Raw genomic sequence first — 24,327 nt, forward strand, 5'->3', positions numbered from 1 at the left:
AAATTATTTTTGGTACAGGTATGTGTATCTGGCAAGTGAGTTGGCAGGAGTACCTGATGCAGCTGCAGAGGTCACAGCCTGTCTGCCTGTCATGGCTGAAGCTGTACGACATAAACATTATACTGCTCACATCACACTTTTGGAAACTCTTTGCAAGTCACTTCCACACCTTGCCAAGGGGTTAGGGAAACGAGTTTTCAAAAATCATCTACATCTATTTTTAGATGCTGTATTCTATGCTTTGGTGAGTTTTTAATGTTAACAATATAAGTAGGTATCATTCAATAATTTTACAGAAATCTTTATAGACTTCTTAAAATATTCTCCTGTAACGAGAACTAATGCAAAATACTTGGTTCCTCTGTATTTCCTTCATAAAGTCTTTGTGTGTCTTTTGCAGTGGCTAAGACCTTCCCTATCTTAAACTCATAGACTACCAATTTCTCTTTAGTTCCCTATATCTTTCGATCTTTTTATATTTCATTTAAGGCCAGGCTTTGATGAAGACTTGTCTGTAACTGGAGCCTTCAACATGAAAAAAATATTTCACTTTTTTCCAGTCCTTGATCTGACTAAGTAGGTAGCTAACTGCTGAATTTAATTTTTTGCCTTTTCATTACTTCTTATTGTATTTCACAGTATCCCCTCACTACTACACATTTATTGCTAATGCTTTGTTCTTGAATTGTCTTGCCATCATTTTCTTCTTTTAGGTCAGAAAGACCATTTCCTTTAGTTTCTATCTGTCTATATCTCTTCTACCCATTCCCTCCAGGAACTCCCATCAAGGGGTGGTGGCCATGGCAGAAGTGTCTCCACTTATCCTTACATGTCTCCCTCGCATAAACCATTCATTGCATTATTCTTGTTTCTCTCCCTCCAGTATTCCTCCACCCTATTTGCCCATGTCACAGGTGGTCTTTCACTCATACCAACCCCTTTAATTGTACTATTTACAATCATACACTCTCCTTGTAAACTCCCAGTGTTGCATTCTTTCCACATGCCCAAACCACCTCAAAGTATTACATTTCACCCATTCTGCCACTCCAGAATTCACTCCTTTTGCCTTCCCTGCCATACCCAATCTCTCATACACCCTTTCATTTCATCTAGTCACACCACATGCTCGTCTCAAATGGCTCATTTCCATAGCATGGGTTCTTGACCTTTGTGCTTCATTCCAGGTCCATGTTTCAGCTGCATAGGTCAGGGTTGGGAGGATTATGCTGCCCCTTAATTCTCTCTTCAGTTTCATACTTACATCTCAACCCTTCATTATTCTGTTAAGGGACCCACTGACTCTTCTACCCTGTACTGCTCTCTCCCTCCATATTTCAATTTTATTCACACGTATTTCAATCTTTTCATTTTTCTCTCAGTCACTCAGCTCCAGCTGGCTATTACTGGGTCACATGAACATGCTTTATTTGAGTATTTTTGTGCTGAAAATTACAGATGCTTCCATCTTGAAGTGCTACTCCATTGCATGGTTCTTACACATTACAAATATTTCATCATGGTCATGTGGATGTTTTCATAGTTTCTTTTTTTGACTCATAAATTTGTTCCCACTTCTAAATTATGTTTAATAGTCTTTCTTCTTCCAAAGCAGTCCCAGTGTTCCTACCCAGTTATTTCAGTTAGTCCTTCCTACTTAATGCTTCATCTCCAAGATACATTAAGGTTCTAAATTTATGGTTGTCACCTTATGTTTTCTCCCCTATCCCCAGGGATAGGGGAGAAAGAATACTTTCCACACATCATAGAAGGCGACTAAAGGGGACAGGAGTGGGGGGGCTAGAAACCCTCCCCTCCTTGAATTATAACTTTCTAAAAGGGGAAACGGAAGGAGTCACGCAGGGAGTGCTCATCCTCCTTGAAGGCTCAGATTGGGGTGTCTAAATGTGTGTGGATGTAACCAAGATGAGAAAAAAGGTGAGATAGATAGTATGTTTCAAGAAAGGAACCTGGATGTTTTGGTTCTGAGTGAAACGAAGCTCAAGGGTAAAGGGGAAGAGTGGTTTGGGAATGTTTTGGTAGTAAAGTCAGGGGTTGGTGAGAGGACAAGCAAGGGAAGGAGTAGCACTACTCCTGAAACAAGTGGTGGGAGTATGTGAAAGAGTGTAAGAAAGTAAACTCTAGATTGATATGGGTAAAACTGAAAGTGGATGGAGAGATGGGTGATTTTTGGTACATATGCACCTGGGCATGAGAAGAAATATCAGGAGAGGCAAGTGTTTTGGGGGCAGCTGAGTGAGTATGTTAGTAGTTTTGATGCACGAGACCAGGTTATAGTGATGGGTGATTTGAATGCAAAGGTGAGTAATGTGGCAGTTGAGGGAATAATTGGTGTACATGGGGTGTTCAGTGTTGTAAATGGAAATGGTGAAGAGCTTGTAGATTTGTGTGCTGAAAAAGGATTGGTGATTGGAAATACCTGGTTTAAAAAGAGATATACAGAAATATATGTATGTAATTAGGAGAGAGCGTTATTGGATTACGTGTTCATTGATAGGCACGTGAAAGAGAGACTTGGATGTTAATGTGCTGAGAGATGCAACTGGAGATCATTATCTTGTTGAGGTGAAGATGAAGATTTGTAGAGGTTTTGAGAAAAGGAGAGAGAATGTTGGCATGAAAAGAGTGGTGAGAGTGAGCTTGGGAAGGAAACTTGTGTGAGGAAGTATCAGGAGAGACTGAGTACAGCATAGAAAAAGGTGAGAGCGAAGGACGTAAGGGAAGTGGAGGAGGAATGGGATGTATTTAGGGAAGCAGTGATGGCTTGCGCAAAAGATGCTTGCGGCATGAGAAGCGTGGGAGGTGGGCAGATTAGAAAGGTGAGTGGTGGGATGAAGAAGTGATTATCAGTGAAAGAAAAGAGATAGGCATTTGGACGTTTTTTGCAGGAAAATAATGCAAATGACTGGGAGAAGTATAAAAGAAAGAGGCGGGAGGTCAAGAGAAAGGTGCAAGAGGTGAAAAAGAAGGCAAATGCAAGATGGGGTGAGAAAGTATCAATAAATTTTAGGGAGAATATAAAGATGTTTTGGAAGGAGATAAATAAAGTGCATAAGACGGGAGAACAAATGGGAACATCGGTGAGGGGGCCTCTTGGGGAGGTAATAACAAGCGGTGAAGGGGGATAATGGGGAGGTAATAACAAGTAGTGGTGATGTGAGAAGGAGATGGAGTGAGTATTTTGAGGGTTTGTTGAATGTGTTAGATGATAAAGTGGCAGATATAGGGTGTTTTGGTCGAGGTGGTGTGCAAAGTGAGTGGGTTAGGGAGAAGGATTTGGTAAAGAGAGAAGAGGCAGTAAAAGCTTTGCAGAAAATGAAAGCCAGCAAGGCAGTGGGTTTGGATGGTATTGCGGTGGAATTTATTAAAAAAGGGGGTTATTGTGTTGTTGACTGGTTGGAAAGGTTATTTAATGTATGTATGACTCATGGTGAGGTGCCTGAGGATTGGCAGAATGCTTGCATAGTGCCATTGTACAAAGGCAAGGGGATAAAAGTGAGTGCTCAAATTACAGAGGTATAAGTTTTTGGAGTATTCCTGGGAAATTATATGGGAGGGTATTGATTGGGAGGGTGAAAGCATGTACAGAGTATCAGATTGGGGAATAGCAGTGTGGTTTCAGAAGTGGTAGAGGATGTGTGGATCAGGTGTTTGCTTTGAAGAATGTATGAGAAATACTTAGAAAAACAAATGGATTTGTAAGTAGCATTTATGGATCTGTATAAGGCATATGATAAAGTTGATAGAGATGCTCTGTGGAAGGTATTAAGAATATATGGTGTGGGAGGCAAGTTGCCCGAAGCAGTGAAAAGTTTTTGTCGAGGATGTAAGGCATGTGTACGAGTAGGAAGAGAGGAAAGTGATTGGTTCTCAGTGAATGTTGGTTTGCAGTAGGGGTGCGTGATGTCTCCATGGTTATTCAATTTGTTTATGGATGGGGTTGTTAGGGAGGTGATTGCAACAGTTTTGGAGAGAGGTGAGAATATTATCTCAGAAAGCAAAAATGGGTATGTTTGAAGAAATAGTGGTACCAACAATGTTGTATGGTTGCGAGGCGTGGGCTATAGATACAGTTGTACGGAGGAGGGTGAATGTTTTGGAAATGAGATGTTTTAGGACAATATATGGTGTGAGGTGATTTGATCGAGTAAGTAATGAAAGGGTAAGAGAGATGTGTGGTAATAAAAAGTGTGGTTGAGAGAGCAGAAGAGGGTGTTTTGAAATGGTTTGGTCACATGGAGAGAATGAGAGGAAAGATTGACAAAGAGGATATATGTGTCAGAGGTGGAGGGAACGAGGAGAAGTGGGAGACCAAATTGGAGGCGGAAGGATGGAGTGAAAAAGATTTTGAGCGATCGGGGCCTAAACATGCAGGAGGGTAAAAGGTGTGCAAGGAACAGACTGAATTGGAATGATGTGGTATACTGGGGTTGACATGCTGTCAATGGATTGAACCAGGGCACTTGAAGCGTCTGGGGTAAACCATGGAAAGTTTTGTGGGGCCTGGATGTGGAAAGGGAGATGTGGTTTCGGTGAATTATACATAACAGTTAGAGACTGAGTGTGAAAGAATGTGGCCTTTGTTGTCTTTTCCTAGCGCTACCTCGCGCGCATGCAAGGGGAGGGGGGTGTCATTTCATGTGTGGTGGGGTGGCGACGGGAAAGAATGAAGGCAGCAAGTATGAATTATTTACATGTGTACATATATATATGTTTATGTTTGTGTATGTATATATATATATATATGTATACGTTGAATTGTATAGGTATGTATATGTGCGTGTGTGGACGTGTATGTATCTCCATGTGCATGTGGGTGGGTTGGGCGATTCTTTCGTCTGTTTACTTGTGCTACCTCGCTGACGCATGAGACAGCGACAAAGTATAATAATTATTTATTTATTCATTTATTTTACTTTGTCGCTGTCTCCCGCGTTTGCAAGGTAGCGCAAGGAAACAGACAGAAGAAATGGCCCAACCCACCCCCATACACATGTACATACATACACGTCCACACACGCAAATAAACATACCTATACATCTCAATGTACACATATATATACACACACAGACACATACATATATACCCATGCACACAATTCACACTGTCTGCCTTTATTCATTCCCATCGCCACCTCACCACACATGGAATACCATCCCCCTCCCCCCTCATGTGTGCGAGGTAGTGCTAGGAAAAGACAACAAAGGCCCCATTCGTACACACTCAGTCTCTAGCTGTCATGCAATAATGCCCGAAACCACAACTCCCTTTCCACATCCAGGCCCCACACAACTTTCCATGGTTTACCCCAGACGCTTCACATGCCCTGATTCAATCCACTGACAGCACGTCAACCCCGGTATACCACATCGATCCAATTCACTCTATTCCTTGCCCGCCTTTCACTCTCCTGCATGTTCAGGCCCCGATCACTCAAAATCTTTTTCACTCCATCTTTCAACTTCCAATTTGGTCTCCCACTTCTCCTCGTTCCCTCCACCTGTGACACATATATCCTCTTGGTCAATCTTTCCTCACTCATTCTCTCCATGTGCCCAAACCATTTCAAAACACCCTCTTCTGCTCTCTCAACCACGCTCTTTTTATTTCCACACATCTCTCTTACCCTTACGCTACTTACTCGATCAAACCACCTCACACCACACATTGTCCTCAAACATCTCATTTCCAGCACATCCACCCTCCTGCGCACAACTCTATCCATAGCCCACGCCTCGCAACCATACAACATTGTTGGAACCACTATTCCTTCAAACATACCCATTTTTGCTTTCCGAGATAATGTTCTCGACTTCCACACATTCTTCAAGGCTCCCAGGATTTTCGCCCCCTCCCCCACCCTATGATTCACTTCCGCTTCCATGGTTCCATCTGCTGCCAGATCCACTCCCAGATATCTAAAACACTTTACTTCCTCCAATTTTTCTCCATTTAAACTTACCTCCCAATTGACTTGACCCTCAACCCTACTGTACCTAATAACCTTGCTCTTATTCACATTTACTCTTAACTTTCTTCTTTCACACACTTTACCAAACTCAGTCACCAGCTTCTGCAGTTTCTCACATGAATCAACCACCAGCGCTGTATCATCAGCGAACAACAACTGACTCACTTCCCAAGCTCTCTCATCCAGAACAGACTTCATACTTGCCCCTCTTTCCAAAACTCTTGCATTCACCTCCCTAACAACCCCATCCATAAACAAATTAAACAACCATGGAGACATCACACACCCCTGCCGCAAACCTACATTCACTGAGAACCAATCACTTTCCTCTCTTCCTACACGTACACATGCCTTACATCCTCAATAAAAACTTTTCACTGCTTCTAACAACTTGCCTCCCACACCATATATTCTTAATACCTTCCACAGAGCATCTCTATCAACTCTATCATATGCCTTATACAGATCCATAAATGCTACATACAAATCCATTTGCTTTTCTAAGTATTTCTCACATACATTCTTCAAAGCAAACACCTGATCCACACATCCTCTACCACTTCTGAAACCACACTGCTCTTCCCCAATCTGATGCTCTGTACATGCCTTCACCCTCTCAATCAATACCCTCCCATATAATTTACCAGGAATACTCAACAAACTTATACCTCTGTAATTTGAGCACTCACTCTTATCCCCTTTGCCTTTGTACAATGGCACTATGCACGCATTCCGCCAATCCTCAGGCACCTCACCATGAGTCATACATACATTAAATAACCTTACCAACCAGTCAACAATACAGTCACCCCCTTTTTTAATAAATTCCACTGCAATACCATCCAAACCTGCTGCCTTGCCGGCTTTCATCTTCCACAAAGCTTTTACTACCTCTTCTCTGTTTACCAAATCATTTTCCCTAACCCTTCTGATGTTTTATCTTCCCATTTGTAATATTCCCATGATTATGCAAGCAGATAAGACACACGCAGAGAACAGAAGAATGACTATGGCATCAGTGCTGAAAGTTACTGCATTAGGAAAAAGATTGAAATAAGAATTTGGACTTGGAATGTGTTTACAAAATTGTAGCTGAAATGACATATGTGGTAGAAGCAGTGAAAAGTTTTTACCAAGAATGTAAGGCATGTGTACAAGTAGGAAGAGAGGAGAGTGATTGTTTCTCAGTGAATGTCAGTCTGTGGCAGGGATGTGTGATGTCCCCATGGTTGTTTAATTTGTTTATGGATGGGGTAGTTAGGGAGCTGATGATATAGCTCTAGTGGCTGATTCATGTGAGAAACTGGAGAAGTTGGTGACTGAGTTTGAAAAAGTGTGTGAAAGGAGAAAGTTGAGAGTAAATGTGAATAAGAGCAAGGTTATTAGGTTCAGTAGGGTTGAGGGACAAGTTAATTGGGATGTAAGTTTGAATGGAGAAAAACTCAAGGAAGTAAAGTGTTTTAATATCTGGGAGTGAACTTAGCAGTGGATGGAACCCTGGAAGTGAGTCACAGGGTGGGGGAGAGGTGAAGGATCTGGGAGTGATGAATGAAGAATGTATGGAAGGAGAGAACATTATCCCAGAAAGCAAAAATGGGTATGTTTGAAGGAACAGTAGTTCCAACAGTGTTATATTGGTTGTGAGGCATGGGCTATATATAGGGTTGTTAAGAGGAGGGTGGTGTTGGAAATGAAATGTTTGAGGACAATATGTGGTGTGAGGTGGCTTGATAGAGTAAGTAATGAAAGGGTAAGAGAGATGTGTGGAAATAAAGAGTTTGGTTGACAGAGCCGAAGAGGGTGTGTTGAAATGGTTTGGACATATAGAGAGAATAAGTGAGGAAAGATTGACAAAGAGAATATATGTATCAGAGGTATAGGGAACAAGAAGCAGGAGACCAAATTGGAGTGGAAGGATGGAGTGAAAGAGATTTTGCGTGATCAAGGCCTGAACATACAGGAGGGTGAAAGGCGTGCAAGGAATAGGAACAAGAAGCAGGAGACCAAATTGGAGTGGAAGGATGGAGTGAAAGAGATTTTGCGTGATCAAGGCCTGAACATACAGGAGGGTGAAAGGCGTGCAAGGAATAGAGTGAATTGGAACAGTGTGGTATACTGGGTCGATGTGCTGTTAATGGCATCTGATGTAAACCATGGTAAGGTCTGTGGGACCTGGAAGTGGATAGGGAGCAGTAGTTGCAGTGCTAGAGACTGAGTGTGAACGAATGTGCCTTTTTTGTCTTTTTTTCCTGGTGGGGTAGCAATGCTTTTTCCTTTGGGGTGGGGTAGCACTGGGAAGCATGTAAGTATGAATATGTACAAGTGTATGTACTTATATGTCTGTGTATGTAGAAAAGCAAATGGATTTGTATGTAGCATTTATGGATGTGGAGAAGGCATATGGTAGAGTTGATAGAGGTGCTCTGTGGAAAGTACTAAGAATATATGGTGTGGGAGGCAAGTTGTTAGAAGCAGTGAAAAGTTTTTATCGAGGATGTACGGCATGTGCACGTGTAGGGAGAGAGGAAAGTGATTGGTTCTCAGTGAATGTTGGTTTGCGGCAGGGGTGTGTGATGTCTCCATGGTTGTTTAATTTGTTTATGGGTGGGGTTGTTAGGGAGGTGAATGCAAGAGTTTTGGAAAGAGGGGCAAGTATGAAGTCTGTTGTGGGTGAAAGAGCTTGGGAAGCGTGTCAGTTGTGGATGAGAGAGCTTGGGAAGTGAGTCAGTTGTTGTTCGCTGATGATACAGCGCTGGTGGCTGATTCGGGTGAGAAACTGCAGAAGCTGGTGACTGAATTTGGTAAAGTGTGTGAAAAAAAGAAAGCTGAGAGTAAATGTGAATAAGAGCACGGTTATTAGGTACAGTAGGGTTGAGGGACAAGTTAATTGGGAGGTAAGTTTGAATGCAGAAAAACTGGAGGAAGTGAAGTGTTTTAGATATCTGGGAGTGGATTTAGCAGCAGATGGAACCATAGAAGCAGAAATGAATCATAGGGTGGGGGAGGGGGCGAAAGTTCTGGGAGCATTGAAAAATGTGTGGAAGTCAAGAACGTTATCTTGGAAAGCAAAGATGGGTATGTTTGAAGGAATAGTAGTTCCAACAATGTTATATGGTTGCGAGGTGTGGGCTATAGATAGAGTTGTGCGAAGGAGGGTGGATGTGCTGGAAATGAGATGTTTGAGGACTGCATGTGGTGTGAGGTGGTTTGACCGAGTAAGTAATGAAAGGGTAAGAGAGATGTGTGGTAATAAAAAGAGTGTGTTTGAGAGAGCAGAAGAGGGTGTTTTGAAATGGTTTGGTCACATGGAGAGAATGAGTGAGGAGAGATTGACAAAGAGGATATATGTGTCAGAGTTGGAGGGTACGAGAAGTGGGAGACCAAACTAGAGGTGGAAAGATGGAATGAAAAAAGATTTTGAGAGATCAGGGCCTGAACATGCAGTAGGGTGAAAGGCGAGCAAGGAATAGAGTGAATTGGAAAGATGTGGTTTACTGGGGTCGACGTGCTGTCAGTGGATTGAACCAGGGCATGTGAAGCGTCTGGGGTAAACCATGAAAAGTTTTGTAGGGCCTGGATGTGGAAAGGTAGCTGTGGTTTCGGTGCATTATACATGACAGCTAGAGAGTGAGTGTGAGCAAATGGGGCCTTTGTCATCTTTTCCTAGCGCTACCTTGCGCACATGCGGGGGGGGGAGGGGGCTGTCATTTCATATATATATATATATATATATATATATATATATATATATATATATATATATGTATACGTTGAGATGTATAGGTATGTATATGTGGGTGTTTGGAAGTGTATGTATATACATGTGTATGTGGGTGGGTTGGGCCATTCTTTCGTCTGTTTCCTTGCGCTACCTCGCTAACGTGGGAGATAGCGACAAAGTATAATATAAATGTAAATAATATGTATGTATATATAATGTGGATATGAGTGGATGGGCCATTCTTCGTCTGTTTCCTGGCGCTACCTTGCTGACGCGGAAAATGGCGATTGTTAAATAAATATCGTCTTTCATTATTAGATATGTTACTTGTGCTCTGTCATGCATCTTAAAGAGAGTATGATGATGTTAAGCCATTGATATGCAGAAACTCCTCTTATTTCAGGAATGTGAAAATGCCCTGACATCGTCTGCAGCAAGCCAGTGCTTGACACAGATTTCACAACTTCTTGGACCAAACATCCTCAGAGGTCGTGTTGAGGAGCACAATCCAAGGTGAGTATGATTAAGACTTGCATATAAAGAATAGAAAAACTGTATGAACTGATCTAAATCAAAATTTATCTGTGTACAGAATATATCTATTTTTCTTTCATACTTGATTGCTATTTCCTACATTAGCAAAGTAGTGCAGGTACAGATGGAGAAAGGTCTCATTTGCTCACATCCATTCTCTATCTGTCATGGTAATGCACCAGAACCACAGCTCCCTGTCCATAGTCAGGCCTCACAGACCTTTCCATGGTTTACTCTGGCTGCTTCACATGCCCTGGTCCAGTCAACTGGCAGCAAGTTTACCTGGTATTCCACATCTTTCCAATTCACTCTATCCCATAGTGCCTTTCACCCTCCTGCATGTTCAGGCCCTGATCACTCAAAATCTTTCATTTTTTCCTTCCATCTACAATGTGGTCTTTTATCTTTATGACTGTAGACTGTATCATATCCTTTTTATTTTCATACATGCTTGCCATTTCCCACATGAGTGAGGTAGCATCAAGAACAGATGACAAAGTCTTATAGGGGAAATTCCTCATTTGACTCCTTGCTCTGCTCTCTCTTTTGGAAAGCAGTATAGAAAGGGAGGATTTCCAGCCACCCACTCCCTCTCTTATTAATCACCTTCTGTGACAGGCAGGGAGTATATGGGCAGCATTCTTTCATCCCTATCCCCAGGGATAAAGACTGTAATTTTTGAAAAATATTTTTGAAATAATATTTTGAAACATGAAAAGATATAGATGGTCTGTAACGTAACAGGTATAAGTAAACCCATACTTTTTTTTAAGTAATTTGAGTTTTGATACACTGGACTTTTAGGAATCTGGGCACTTTCCTTGATCCCACCTCACAACTAGGTTTTATTAGATATGCTAGTATCTAATATGCATCCTGATGATATTACACAGCATACTGTTACTTTAGAGGATTGGTTTATATACCCTGGCATAATTCATCTATCTTTATATATCCCAAATGACCGTTCTCTTTTACAACTCCCTAATGTGGGTGGCCATGGTAAGAGTTTACATAACTGGTGATCTGCAGTGCCACTTCATGGCCTTTTAGTGTCACCCTTAACAAGCCACTGGCACAGGGCAACTCTAGCAATGTTTCTGGATGTTCTTAACTAATGTTCCTACTGACTACTACTACCTGAAGTTATGAGATCTTAGGTAATTGATTATGGTATCTGTACCTTTGCTGCATGTAGAAAGTAACAACAGTTTGATTAGAATTAAGCAAACTATCTTTTGAGAGGGTGAAGGCATGTACAGAGCATCAGACTGGGGAAGAGGAGTGTTGTTTCAGAAGTGGTAGAGGATGTGTGGATCAGGTGTTTGCTTTGAAGAATGTATGTGAGAAATGCTTAGAAAAACAAATGGATTTGTATGTAGCATTTATGGATCTGTATAAGGCATATGATAGAGTTGATAGAGATGCTCTGTGGAAGGTATTAAAAGTATATGGTGTGGGAGGCAAGTTGCTAGAAGCAGTGAAAAGTTTTTATTGAGGATGTAAGGCATGTGTATGAGTAGGAAGAGAGGAAAGTGATTGGTTCTCAGTGAATGTTGGTTTGTGGCAGGGGTGCGTGATGTCTCCATGGTTGTTTAATTTGTTTATGGATGGGGTTGTTAGGGAGGTGAATGCAAGAGTTTTGGAGAGAGGGGCAAGTATGCAGTCTGTTGTGGATGAGAGGGCTTGGGAAGTGAGTCAGTTGTTGTTCACTGATGATACAGCACTGGTGGCTGATTCGGGTGAGAAACTGCAGAAACTGGTGACTGAGTTTGGTAAAGTGTGTGAAAGAAGAAAGCTGAGAGTAAATGTGAATAAGAGCAAGGTTATTAGGTATAGTAGGGTTGATGGACAAGTCAATTGGAAGGTAAGTTTGAATGGAGAAAAACTGGAGCAAGTGAAGTGTTTTAGATATCTGGGAGTGGATTTGGCAGCGGATGGAACCATGGAAATGGAAGTGAGTCACAGGGTGGGGGAGGGGGCAAAAGTTATGGGAGCATTGAAGAATGTGTGGAAGGTGAGAACAATATCTCGGACTGCAAACATGAATATGTTTGAAGGAATAGTGGTTCCAACAATGTTATATGGATGCGAGGTGTGGGCTATAGATAGGGTTGTGCAGAGGAGGGTGGATGTGTTGGAGATGAGATGTTTGAGGACAATGTATGGTGTGAGGTGGTTTGATCGAGTAAGTAATGAAAGGGTAAGAGAGATGTGTGGTAGTAAAAAAGAGCGTGGTTGAGAGAGTAGAAGAGGGTGTATTGAAATGGTTAGGTCACATGGAGAGAATAAGCGAAGAAAGATTGACAAAGATGATATATGTGTCAGAGGTGGAGGGAACGAGAAGTGGGAGTGTAAAATTTTGAGCGATCGGGGCTGAACATACAGGAGGATGAAAGGTGTGCAAGGAATAGAGTGAATTGGAACGATGTGGTATACCGGGGTCGACGTGCTTTCAGTGGATTGAACCAGGGCACGTGAAGCATCTGGGGTAAACCATGGAAAGTTTTGTGGGGCCTGGATGTGGAAAGAAAGCTGTGGTTTCTGTGCATTATACATGACAGCTTGACACTGAGTGTGAATGAATGTGGCCTTTGTTGTCTTTTCCTAGTGCTACCTCGCAAGCATGTGGGGGGAGGGGGTTGTCATTTCATGTGTGGCGGGGTTGCGACGGAAGTGAATAAAGGCAGGAAGTATGAATTATGTGCATGTGTATATGTCTGTGTATGTATATATATGTATACGCTTAAATGTATAGGTAAGTACATGTGTGTGTGTGTACGTGTGTGTATATACATGTGTATGTGGGTGGGTTGGGCCATTTCTTTCATCTGTTTCCTCGTGCTACCTCGCTAACGCGGGAGACAGCGATAAAGTATAATAAATATATAAATAAAATGATGACACCATAGAAAGGACCATCAGGAAAAGATTTTTTACATGCATTCCTATTTCAATTTTACATTCCATGATGTACCTCAGATAAAAGGCTGACCTAGAGTTTCGTAATGTCTCCAAGGACAGCTGGAATGGGCAAGAGCTATCCTTCATTTCTGGCTTCCCATTCTTCCTTACCTTAGAAATCTCAGAAACCATTAGGGTCATTAGGGTTAGGAAGTTGTTATCCCTCCCACCATGTAAATTGCAAAAATCAGTGAGGAATGGTATGAGGGAATCAGAGTTTTCTTTTGGCTCCTGGATATCAAGGAACTTTTGGCAGCCATAGATATGGAAGTAATCACTATTATCCGTTTTTATTGTCAATGTTACAGATAATTTTATTATGTTAAGAGTAATCTTGGTTATTTGCTTCCTCCAGTTACCTGAAAGCCCTGGATGCCAACAGCTTCATTGCCCCACTGTGATGAGAGAACAATGGAATGACCTTTAACACTGTGGCTGTGCTATCTGGTTGCTGATCTCCCTTCCTTTACCATATCTGTATTCAGATTTAAGGTTCCAGTGCTGTTCTTAATAAGCTGCAGTTATAACCAATCAGTGTGTTAGTGAGGAATATATTAATTGTTGTGATATACAGTATTTTGTAGCCCAAAAGCAAACATAGGGCATTGACTATCACCATTATTCCTTGCCCAGATAAAGTAGATTAAGTGGAAAGATTTGTTAATGCATATTAATTGTAAAACTAAATTATATTTTTTGATATTTTCAACAGCGGTAGTGTTAATACAGTCACCTCTGCTAATGATTGTTCAACTGTTGTCAGCCACTAACTTGTTAAAGTACCATCCCATCTCACACATCTCCCACCCTGTTGTAAGTCAGTTTTGCATGCATAGGTGTTCAGGGAATGTATTGATTTTTCAGGCCAGTTGTGGGTTAGAGGCTTTTACCCATGATCCTCAGATTAAAAGTTGATTTAGAGAAAAGAGTGTTAATGGTACTGTTTATACTCATGCACTGTAACATCAGAAGACTTGAAAATGTGTCGGTTCCACATATGTGTCTCAGGAATAATGGACGAGGTAAATTTAAAAATTGCATTTTGACAGTTGTTTAGATTCATTTTACCAAATTTGTGACCATTTCAGCATCTTTTATCTGACACTGTTGACCATGAATAATACAAAATTGGATTTCTTTCCTAAACATGTGACTGTTTAAGGATGTCATATAAAATATGCATTCTTTATTCTGTTGCATCATCTAGAGGGGTAATACTAATTAGTGGCTACCTCATCTCTTGTATTCCACTTGAGACATATTGTTGAGCTTATCCATTTACTTTCGGCAAACAAATAGATTTATACTACACTAATGATGTACGGAACTATATTATGTACTAATTATACTGTTTTACAAAGAAGTCGATAATCATATCCAGTGCAGTTGTTACAACAGCTTGTAAAAGCTCTCCACTGTTTGAAGACTACAAGTAGACATGCAGCCCATGAAAAAATAGCCAGGGCATCTGTTCCTAAAGCTGGCAATGTCAAAGCTTATGAAAAATAAATTTTTGCCTGTCATCTATCTATCTCTCTGATGCCAATTCCCTCTTGGAACTCCCTGAAGGAGGTGGCCGTGGCAAAAGTGTCTCCATAACATAACTCCAATGCCACTTTTTTCATACTGATCACCATTTCCTACATAGCATGGAAGCACTGGAAATAGATGGAAAAGTGGCCTCGTTTGCTTTCATCTTTTCTGTAGCTGTCATGTATGATGCACTGAATCAGAGCTCTCTATCCACCACCAAGCTCTACAGCCCTTTCTGTGGTCTTCCTTCACTGCTTCACCTGCCTTTCGCGCATTCCAACAACGGCAATGCCACTGCCTGAATACCATGTCACTCCAGCAAACTCTTGTCTTGTCTTCCCTTTCTCCTTGTGACATGCATACCCTCTTAGTTTTAATTATTGCAAGTAAGTATGAGTCAGCCTCTTCTCACTCGCCCTCTCCATATATCCAAACCATTTCAGTGCACCCTCTTCTGCTGTCTTAATTATATTTTTTTTTTTTACTACCACACCTCTCTTTTACTTTACCTATCTTTTTTTGCATGATCAACCCTTCTCCCTCCACATACTGTCCTCAACACATGCATTTTCTGCTTTATTTTTAATTTAAGGCTTGCACTGCCAAGAATGATATACCATCAAACATATCCATCTTTGCCCTCACAGACAGTTACCTCTCTTTCAGAAGACTCCTTAATGCACCCAGAACTTTAGCCCAAGCCACACACCCTATTGCAGACTTCGGCATCCATGTTTCCATCTGCTGCCTTGACCACTTCCAGGTATCTGAAACACTCCACCTTCTGCAAGTTCTCTTCATTCAAACTCACACTCTGACTAACTTATCTCTCTCCCCTGCTAAACTTTATATTACTTTTATTTTCATTAACTCTCAAGTTTCTCCTTTCATACTCGCTTCCAAACTTGGACACCATTTTCTGCAGTTTCCCCACTTGAGATGTGTCTTCAGCAAACAGCAACTGGCATACCTTACATACACCCCTTTCCAACAGACTGCAAAGTCACCCATCTCTCCAAGACCCTCACATAATCTTCCTCACCATACAAGCCGTGATAGCATCACGCCCTTGCCACAGAGCCACCCTCACCTGGCACTGTTGACCCTCCTCTCTTCCTACTTGCACACAGGCCTGACTTTGTCTTGACAGAAACTTCTCACTGCTTCTGGTAGCTTTTCTCCCACCTTCATCCTTATCTTATGCTTTCTCCAGATCCAAAAGAGGCCAAATGCAAATGCTTCTCTTTCTCTCAAGTGTTACTCGCACAGAATCTTCAAAGTAGACACCTGATTTACATATCCTCTACCACTCTGGTACTCTCCAGTGTGATGCTTTGTGCATAACATGCCCATAAAACTTAACAAGTGTACTCAACAAACACATCTGTAATTCAAAAATTTACTTTTGTTCCCTCTTGCCTTCGTACACTGGCACTATACAGACATTGTCAATCCTCAGGCACCTCACTATAGGCCATATGTACCAAGGATAATCCTAACTAGCCAAAGTGTACTGCTATACTACTACTACTACTACTGTACTACTATACTAGAAAATCAGCTGCATTACCCACTTTGGTGGTGAAATTTTAGTATTGGCCTCATTTGCACACATCGCTTCTTTAGCTGTCATGTAAAATGTGCCAAGACCAGAGTATAGCTCAGTCCATCAGACTATAACATGGTTTATCTGAGTGTTTGCGGGCTCTGGCTTAGCCCACACACCACCTTGCCTTCCCAATACAACACAATGTTCCAGTCCATTTTATCCCGTGCGTGCTTCCTGAGGAGTGTTCAGGCCCTTGTACTCCAAAGCCTTCTTCACTTTAGTGTTCTATATCTGTCTCATTCTCCACCTCTCCCATGTTCCCTCCACACCTGACACATAACCAATAAGTCAGTCAGTCTTTGCTTATCCTCTTCATATGTGAAAACCATATCAGCACACCATATTTGGCAGTCTCAATCAAACTTTACTTACTATTACTAAACCTCTCTCATACACTATCATATTATACACAATAGTAATAATAATGATTTATGTTTTTTCATACCTAGATGCTTCTCCCACCTTCGTAAGTTTGTATCAGGAACAAAAACATCATCTGTACAAATCCATTCTCTAGCACATTATACATGTCAGTGTAATGTGCCGAAACCCGAGCCTACCATCTACAGCCAATTCCCACAGATTGTTCTTTGGTTTTCTTGGCCACTTCATGTGCCCTGGTTCAACCTACTGAGAGTGAGTCACCCCCATATTCCACATTGATCCAGTTTATTCTGTAACATACATGACTCACCTGAATGAGTGCTGAGGACCCTATATTCCCAAACTATTTTCATCTGGCAGCGGATGGAACCATGGAAGCGGAAATGGATCATAGGGTGGGGGAGGGGGCGAAAATTCTGGGGGCCTTGAAGAATGTGTGGAAGTCAAGAACATTATCTCGGAAAGCAAAAATGGGTATGTTTGAAGGAATAGTGGTTCCAACAATGTTGTATGGTTGCGAGGCGTGGGCTATGGATAGAGTTGTGCGCAGGAGGATGGATGTGCTGGAAATGAGATGTTTGAGGACAATGTGTGGTGTGAGGTGGTTTGATCGAGTGAGTAACGTAAGGGTAAGAGAGATGTGTGGAAATAAAAAGAGCGTGGTTGAGAGAGCAGAAGAGGGTGTTTTGAAGTGGTTTGGGCACATGGAGAGGATGAGTGAGGAAAGATTGACCAAGAGGATATATGTGTCGGAGGTGGAGGGAACGAGGAGAAGTGGGAGACCAAATTGGAGGTGGAAAGATGGAGTGAAAAAGATTTTGTGTGATCAGGGCCTGAACATGCAGGAGGGTGAAAGGAGGGCAAGGAATAGAGTGAATTGGAGCGATGTGGTATACCGGGGTTGACGTGCTGTCAGTGGATTGAATCAAGGCATGTGAAGCGTCTGGGGTAAACCATGGAAAGCTGTGTAGGTATGTATATTTGCGTGTGTGGACGTATGTATATACATGTGTATGGGGGGGGGGTTGGGCCATTTCTTTCGTCTGTTTCCTTGCGCTACCTCGCAAACGCGGGAGACAGCGACAAAGTATAAAAAAAAAAAAAAAAAAAAATTCATCCCATCCTTTCTCCTCCTCCTTAGTACCTTGCACCTTCTTCCTCCCTTCACTTCTGATATGTAGATCCTCTTATAGCTAGTCTTTCATTTCCCATCCTCTGTGTGTTGAACTGTAAGAGTTTAAGTGAACTCAAAAGTTTCTTTGGAAAGAAATTAACTAAAAAATTTGCAAGCTACAATTCAGTGCTGGCCATTCAGACACCCTCTTAAAAAAAATGTAAGTCCTCCACGCTTGATTATTGTACTCGTTAATAAATGAGAAGAAAGCAATCTGTGTATTATTCATACCAGAGATATGAAAAACAACTAAAATAATTCATTTTATGTTGTCAACGTGCTGTCAATGGACTGAACCAGGATATGTGAAATGTATGGGGTAAACCATGGAAAGGCCTGTGAGGCCTGGATGTGGATAGGGAGCAGTGGTTTCGGTGCATTACACGTGACAGCTAGAGACTGAGTGTGAACGAATGTGGCCTTTTTTGTCTTTTCTTGGCGCTACCTTGATGAAGCTTAGGGTAGCGATGCTGTTTCCTGTAAGGCAGGGTAGCACCAGAAATGGATAATGTGTGAATATATACATGTGTATAAATGTATGTAGATGTGTATACATATGTGTATGGGCATTTATATATATATATATATATATATATATATATATATGTGTGTGTTGGAAAGGATCACAATTTTGCGCGTGATCAAGATATTCCTATGAGTCCACAGGGAAAATGAAACACGATAAGGTCCCAAGTGCACTTTCGTGTAATAATCACATCATCAGGGGAGACACAAGAAAGAAATATAACAGTCAGTTGGTATACATCGAAGAGACGAAGCTAGGACCCCATTTGGAAAACGTGATTGTCCAAAACATACAACAAGCGTTCATAAACTTATCATTTTACAAATTTTATCAACAATAAAGTTATCTAATTTGTATAGACCATCACTAATATTAAGATTATAATTCTTTGTGTATTTAACAATAGAAGATTCAATGATATTTTTCTTGGTAATAGAGTTAGAGTTAATAACTGAGATGGCGTTACTCCAGTCAATACAATGATCTTAGTTTTTAATGTGATTGAACAAGGCATTTGATTCTTGTCCCGTTCTTATACCATATTTATTGCTTAAGTCTAACAGAAAGATCCTTCCCAGTCTGACCAACATAAAATTTATCAGTTTCCACAAGGCACTTTACAGATGCATCCAAGAGAATATTCTGGTGAATTCCTGATTAGGATATTCTTTATAGTATCATTGTTGCTAAAGGCAACATTTACATTAAAGGATTTAAGTAACATGGGAAGCAAAGTGAAATTATTATTAAAAGGGAGAACTAAAAGATTCTTGGTGTCAATGGGAGATTTGGGCTTAACTCTATAAAATGATTTCTTTGGTAACTTAAGGGATTTATCAGTGAAAGATCTAGGGTACTTTAACTTAGATCCAATAGAATATATCTTCTCAAACTCATCATCAATAAACTCTGGACTGCAAATACGTAATGCCCTAAGGAACATAGATTGAAATGATGATAATTTAACTCTGTTGTGTTGAGATGAGTAATAATGGATATATGAGCATGCATTGGTGGGTTTTCTGTATATGCTAAACTTAAACTTATTTCCTTGTCTATGGATCATGCAATCTAAAAACGGTAACATACCATCATTTTCATTTTCTACAGTAAATTTGATGGAAGGTACTAAATTGTTAAGGGGAGAAATATTTGTAAGTTTTCATTTGTTGGCCAAACACAAAGAACATCATCTACATACCTAAACCAAATTGCATTAGGAGGTAAGATATCCTTTAGTAATTGTTTCAAAAAATTCCATATAAAGATTACTTAGTACAGGTGAAAGAGGGTTACCCATTGCCATACCAAATTTTTGAGCATAATAATCTCCATTAAATTGAAATACACATTTTTATACACAATTTTATCAGTTCAATGAAATTAGACTTTGAAACAGGTAAATGAATATCATTCAAGACATCAAATAAATATTCTAAAAGGTCATCAATGCTCGTTGTATGTTGTGGACAATCACGTTTACCAAATGGTGTCCTAATTTTGTCTCTTCGATGTATATCAACTGACTGTTATATTTCTTTCTCGTGTCTCCCCTGATGATGTGATTATTACACAAAAATGCACTTGGGACCTTATCTTGTTTCATTTTCCCCATGGACTCATAGGAATATATGTGTGTATACAAGTGGATGGGCCATTCTTCATTATTTCCTGGTGCTACCTCGCTGATGCGGGAACAACGATTAAGTATAAGTATAATATGTACCTCTTTAAACACTGTAGGTAAATGGCAACACAGTCTCTGTGTTTCTTTGCATCTTAACCAAGCATAAGCTTATCTTAGATTTGCAGGCAGTGAGCTGGCCAAGTCTTGTTTCATCTTGAAATTTCTACTTAAATAATCTTTTATAGTGAGTATTAAAAAAAAAAGGTATTGGAACATTAAACTAGTCAATGAGGGTAAAACAACGTGTGTTTGTTGGAATGTTGTACATTAATGAAAGAATAATGTGAGATGACATGCATCAGGCTGTTACCTGTCGTCATGATGCCCATCATCCCAGATTGAGCTCATGAACTATCGAACTGGTGTGTTAAATCCCAAACTCAGTCTGATGAGGGTCTTACCTAATTGACATTAAATTTGTGATGTAACATACTTTCATGTTATTTCCCATTAGATCCTAAACTTAAGTCTGCTGTTGTCTAAAAGGTTTGCAGTGAATCTTTTAAAAAGAGGTTCCACTGTTTTATTCTCATTACTATCATTATCATGATAGGGTTGATTGAGATACTTTGTGGAAGGTGTTGCATACATATGGTTTGGGAGGAATGCAGATAGAAGCAGAGAAGCGTCTATTAATAGAGTATAGCACATATGTAGGTAAATAGTGGTTCCAAGCAAAGGTGGATTTGCATTTAGGATATGTGATAACACCATGGCTGTTTAATCTACTTGTGTATGTGTTCATTAATGCTAGGGTTTTGAAGAGACGAGTGGGTTTGCAAAATGTTAGGATTGAGTTGGCCAAGGTCAAGTCAGATACTATTTGCTGATGACGTGGTTTTGGTTGAACATTAGAGTAAAAAAATGCAAAGTTAGCTTTTGAGCATGGGAGAGTGTGTGACAGGAGGAAGTTGAGTTAATATGAATAAAAGCAAGGTTTACGAGGCTCTGGCTTCAGTGCATTATACATATATATGAGCCAGGAAAAGAAAAAAAAAAGGGGGGGCCACTATTTCCTGCGTGGTGACAGGAGTGGATGGAGAGCAAGTGTGAATATATACGTGTGTATATATGTATATGTCTGTGTATGTATATGTTGATATGTATATGTATGTAAACGTGCATGTATCAGAGTTTATATAAATAATGCAAATGACTGGGAGATGTATAAAAGAAAGAAGCAGGAGGTCAAGAGAAAGGTGCAAGAGGAGAAAAAGGGGGCAAATGAGAGTTGGGGTGAGAGAGTATCATTAAATTTTAGGGAGAATAAAAAGATGTTTTGGAAGGAGGTAAATAAAGTGCGTATTACAAGGTAACAAATGGGAACATCAGTAAAGGGGGCTAATGGGGAGGTGAAAACAAGTAGCGGTGCTGTGGGATGGGGTGAGTATTTTGAAGGTTTGCTGAATGTATTTGATGACAGAGTGGCAGATGTAGGGTGTTTTGGTCGAGGTGGTGTGCAAAGTGAGAGGCTTAGGGAGAATGATTTGGTAAACAGAGAAGAGGTAGTAAAAGCTTTGCGGAAGGTGAAAGCCGGTTTGGATGGTACTGCAGTTAAAAAAGGGGGTGACTGTATTGTTGACTAGTTGGTAAAGTTTTTAATGTATGCATGACTCATGGTGAGGTGCCTGAGGACTGGCGGAATGCTTGCATAGTGCCATTGTACAAAGGCAAATTACTCAAATTACAGAGGTTTAAGTTTGAGTATTCCTGGGAAATTATATGGGAGGGTATTGATTGAGAGGGTGAAGGCATGTACAGAGCACCACATTGGGGAAGAGCAGTGTGGTTTCAGAAGTGGATGAGGATGTGTGGATCAGGTGTTTGCTTTGAGAAATGTTTGCAAGAAATACTTACAAAAGCAAATGGATTTGTATACAGCATTTATGGATCTGGAGAAGGCATATGATAGAGTTGATAGAGATGCTCTGTGGAAGGTACTAAGAATATATGGTATGGGAGGCAAGTTGTTAGAAGCAGTGAAAAGTTTTTATCGAGGATGTAATGCATGTGTACGTGTAGGAAGAGAGGAAAGTGATTGGTTCTCAGTGAATGTAGGTTTGCGGCAGGGGTGTGTGGTGTCTCCATGGTTGTTTAATTTGTTTATGGATGGGGTTGTTAGGGAGGTGAATGCAAGAGTTTTGGAAAGAGGGGCAAGTATGCAGTCTGTTCTGGATGAGAGAGCTTGGGAAGTGAGTCAGTTGTTGTTCGCTGATGATACAGCGCTGGTGGCTGATTCATGTGAGAAACTGCAGAAGCTGGTGACTGAGTTTGGTAAAGTGTGTGAAAGAAGAAAGTTAAGAGTAAATGTGAATAAGAGCAAGGTTATTAGGTACAGTAGGGTTGAGGGTCAAGTCAATTGGGAGATAAGTTTGAATGGAGAAAAACTGGAGGAAGTAAAGTGTTTTAGATATCTGGGAGTGGATCTGGCAGCGGATGGAACCATGGAGGCGGAAGTGAATCATAGGGTGGGGAAGGGGGCGAAAATCCCGGGAGCCTTGAAGAATGTGTGGAAGTCGAGAACATTATCTCGGAAAGCAAAAATGGGTATGTTTGAAGGAATAGTGGTTCCAACAATGTTATATGGTTGCGAGGCGTGGGCTACGGATAGAGTTGTGCGCAGGAGGGTGGACGTGCTGGAAATGAGATGTTTGAGGACAATATGTGGTGTGAGGTGGTTTGATCGAGTAAGTAATGTAAGGGTAAGAGAGATGTGTGGAAATAAAAAGAGCGTGGTTGAGAGAGCAGAAGAGGGTGTTTTGAAATGGTTTGGGCACATGGAGAGAATGAGTGAGGAAAGATTGACCAAGAGGATATATGTGTCGGAGGTGGAGGGAACAAGGAAAAGTGGGAGACCAAATTGGAGGTGGAAAGATGGAGTGAAAAAGATTTTGAGTGATCGGAGCCTGAACATGCAGGAGGGTGTAAGGCGGGCAAGGAATAGAGTGAATTGGATCAATGTGGTATACCGGGGTCGACGTGCTGTCAATGGATTGAATCAGGGCATGTGAAGCGTCTGGGGTAAACCATGGAAAGTTGTGTGGGGCCTGGACATGGAAAGGGAGCTGTGGTTTCGGGCATTATTTCATGACAGCTAGAGACTGAGTGTGAACGAATGGGGCCTTTGTTGTCTTTTCCTAGCGCTACCTCGCACACGAGGGGGGAGGGGGATGTTATTCCATGTGTGGCGAGGTGGCGATGGGAATAAATAAAGGCAGACAGTATCAATTATGTACATGTGTATATATGTATATGTCTGTGTGTGTACATGTATGTGTACATTGAGATGTATAGGTATGTATATTTGCGTGTGTGGACGTGTATGTATATACATGTGTATGAGGGTGGGTTGGGCCATTTCTTTCGTCTGTTTCCTTGCGCTACTTCGCAAACGCAGGAGACAGTGACAAAGCAAAATAAATAAATAAATATAATATACACACACACATATCCCTGGGGATAGGGGAGAAAGAATACTTCCCATGTATTCCCTGCATGTTGTAGAAGGCGACTAAAAGGGTAGGGAGCAGGGAGCTGGAAATCCTCCCCTCTTTTTTTTTTTCACTTTTCCAAAAGAAGGAACAGAGAGGGGGTCCAGGTGAGGATATTCCCTCAAAGGTCCAGTTCTCTGTTCTTAACCTTACCTTGCAAACGCGGGAAATGGCGAATAGTATAAAAAAAAAAATACACACATACATATCCCTGGGGATAGGGGAGAAAGAATATTTCCCACGCATTTCCTGTGTGTCATAGAAGGCAACTCAAGGGAGGGAGTGGGGGGCTGGAAATCCTCCCCTCTCGTTTTTGATTTTCCAAAAGAAGGAACAGAGAAGGGGGCCAAGTGAGGATTTCCCTCATAGGATCAGTCCTCTGTTCTTAACTCTACGTCGCTAATGCGGGAGATGGCGAATAGTATGAAAAAAAAAACATAAGTGAGCACATGAGGCTGTTCTTCACCTGTTCCTGGCATTACCGTATTACACAGGAAATGGCGGATGAGTGAATAAAAAAATATTAGAAATGTACTATGGTGAGGGTATGGCTGACATGTGGGCCAATCCCTCCTGAAGATAACAGGGAAGAACATGGAGGTCTTGTTGGTCTGTATTACATTCAAGTCATTTCTCTAACGTGCAGAGTTGGAGGGGAATGACGTAGAAATATTACACTGAGCCCACTAAATGATACACTTTGCACTGCCC

General features: G+C 41.1%; 1 protein-coding gene across 2 annotated transcripts in view; it reads left to right on the top strand.

The window, feature by feature from the left end:
* Positions 1 to 18,125, top strand: part of LOC139761148 (uncharacterized) — a 61,893-nt gene extending 43,768 nt beyond the window's left edge. For both annotated transcript variants that reach the window (XM_071685106.1, XM_071685105.1), the window contains exons 15-17: positions 19 to 244; positions 10,118 to 10,227; positions 13,568 to 18,125. In XM_071685106.1, the coding sequence (XP_071541207.1) occupies positions 19 to 244; positions 10,118 to 10,227; positions 13,568 to 13,613 (382 nt within the window). In that variant the 3' untranslated portion in view covers positions 13,614 to 18,125. The remainder of the gene's footprint in view (positions 1 to 18; positions 245 to 10,117; positions 10,228 to 13,567) is intronic.
* The last annotated feature ends 6,202 nt before the right edge of the window (positions 18,126 to 24,327 follow it).

Source organism: Panulirus ornatus, chromosome 39, assembly GCF_036320965.1.
Source record: "Panulirus ornatus isolate Po-2019 chromosome 39, ASM3632096v1, whole genome shotgun sequence".
Classification (NCBI taxonomy): Eukaryota; Metazoa; Arthropoda; class Malacostraca; order Decapoda; family Palinuridae; genus Panulirus; species Panulirus ornatus.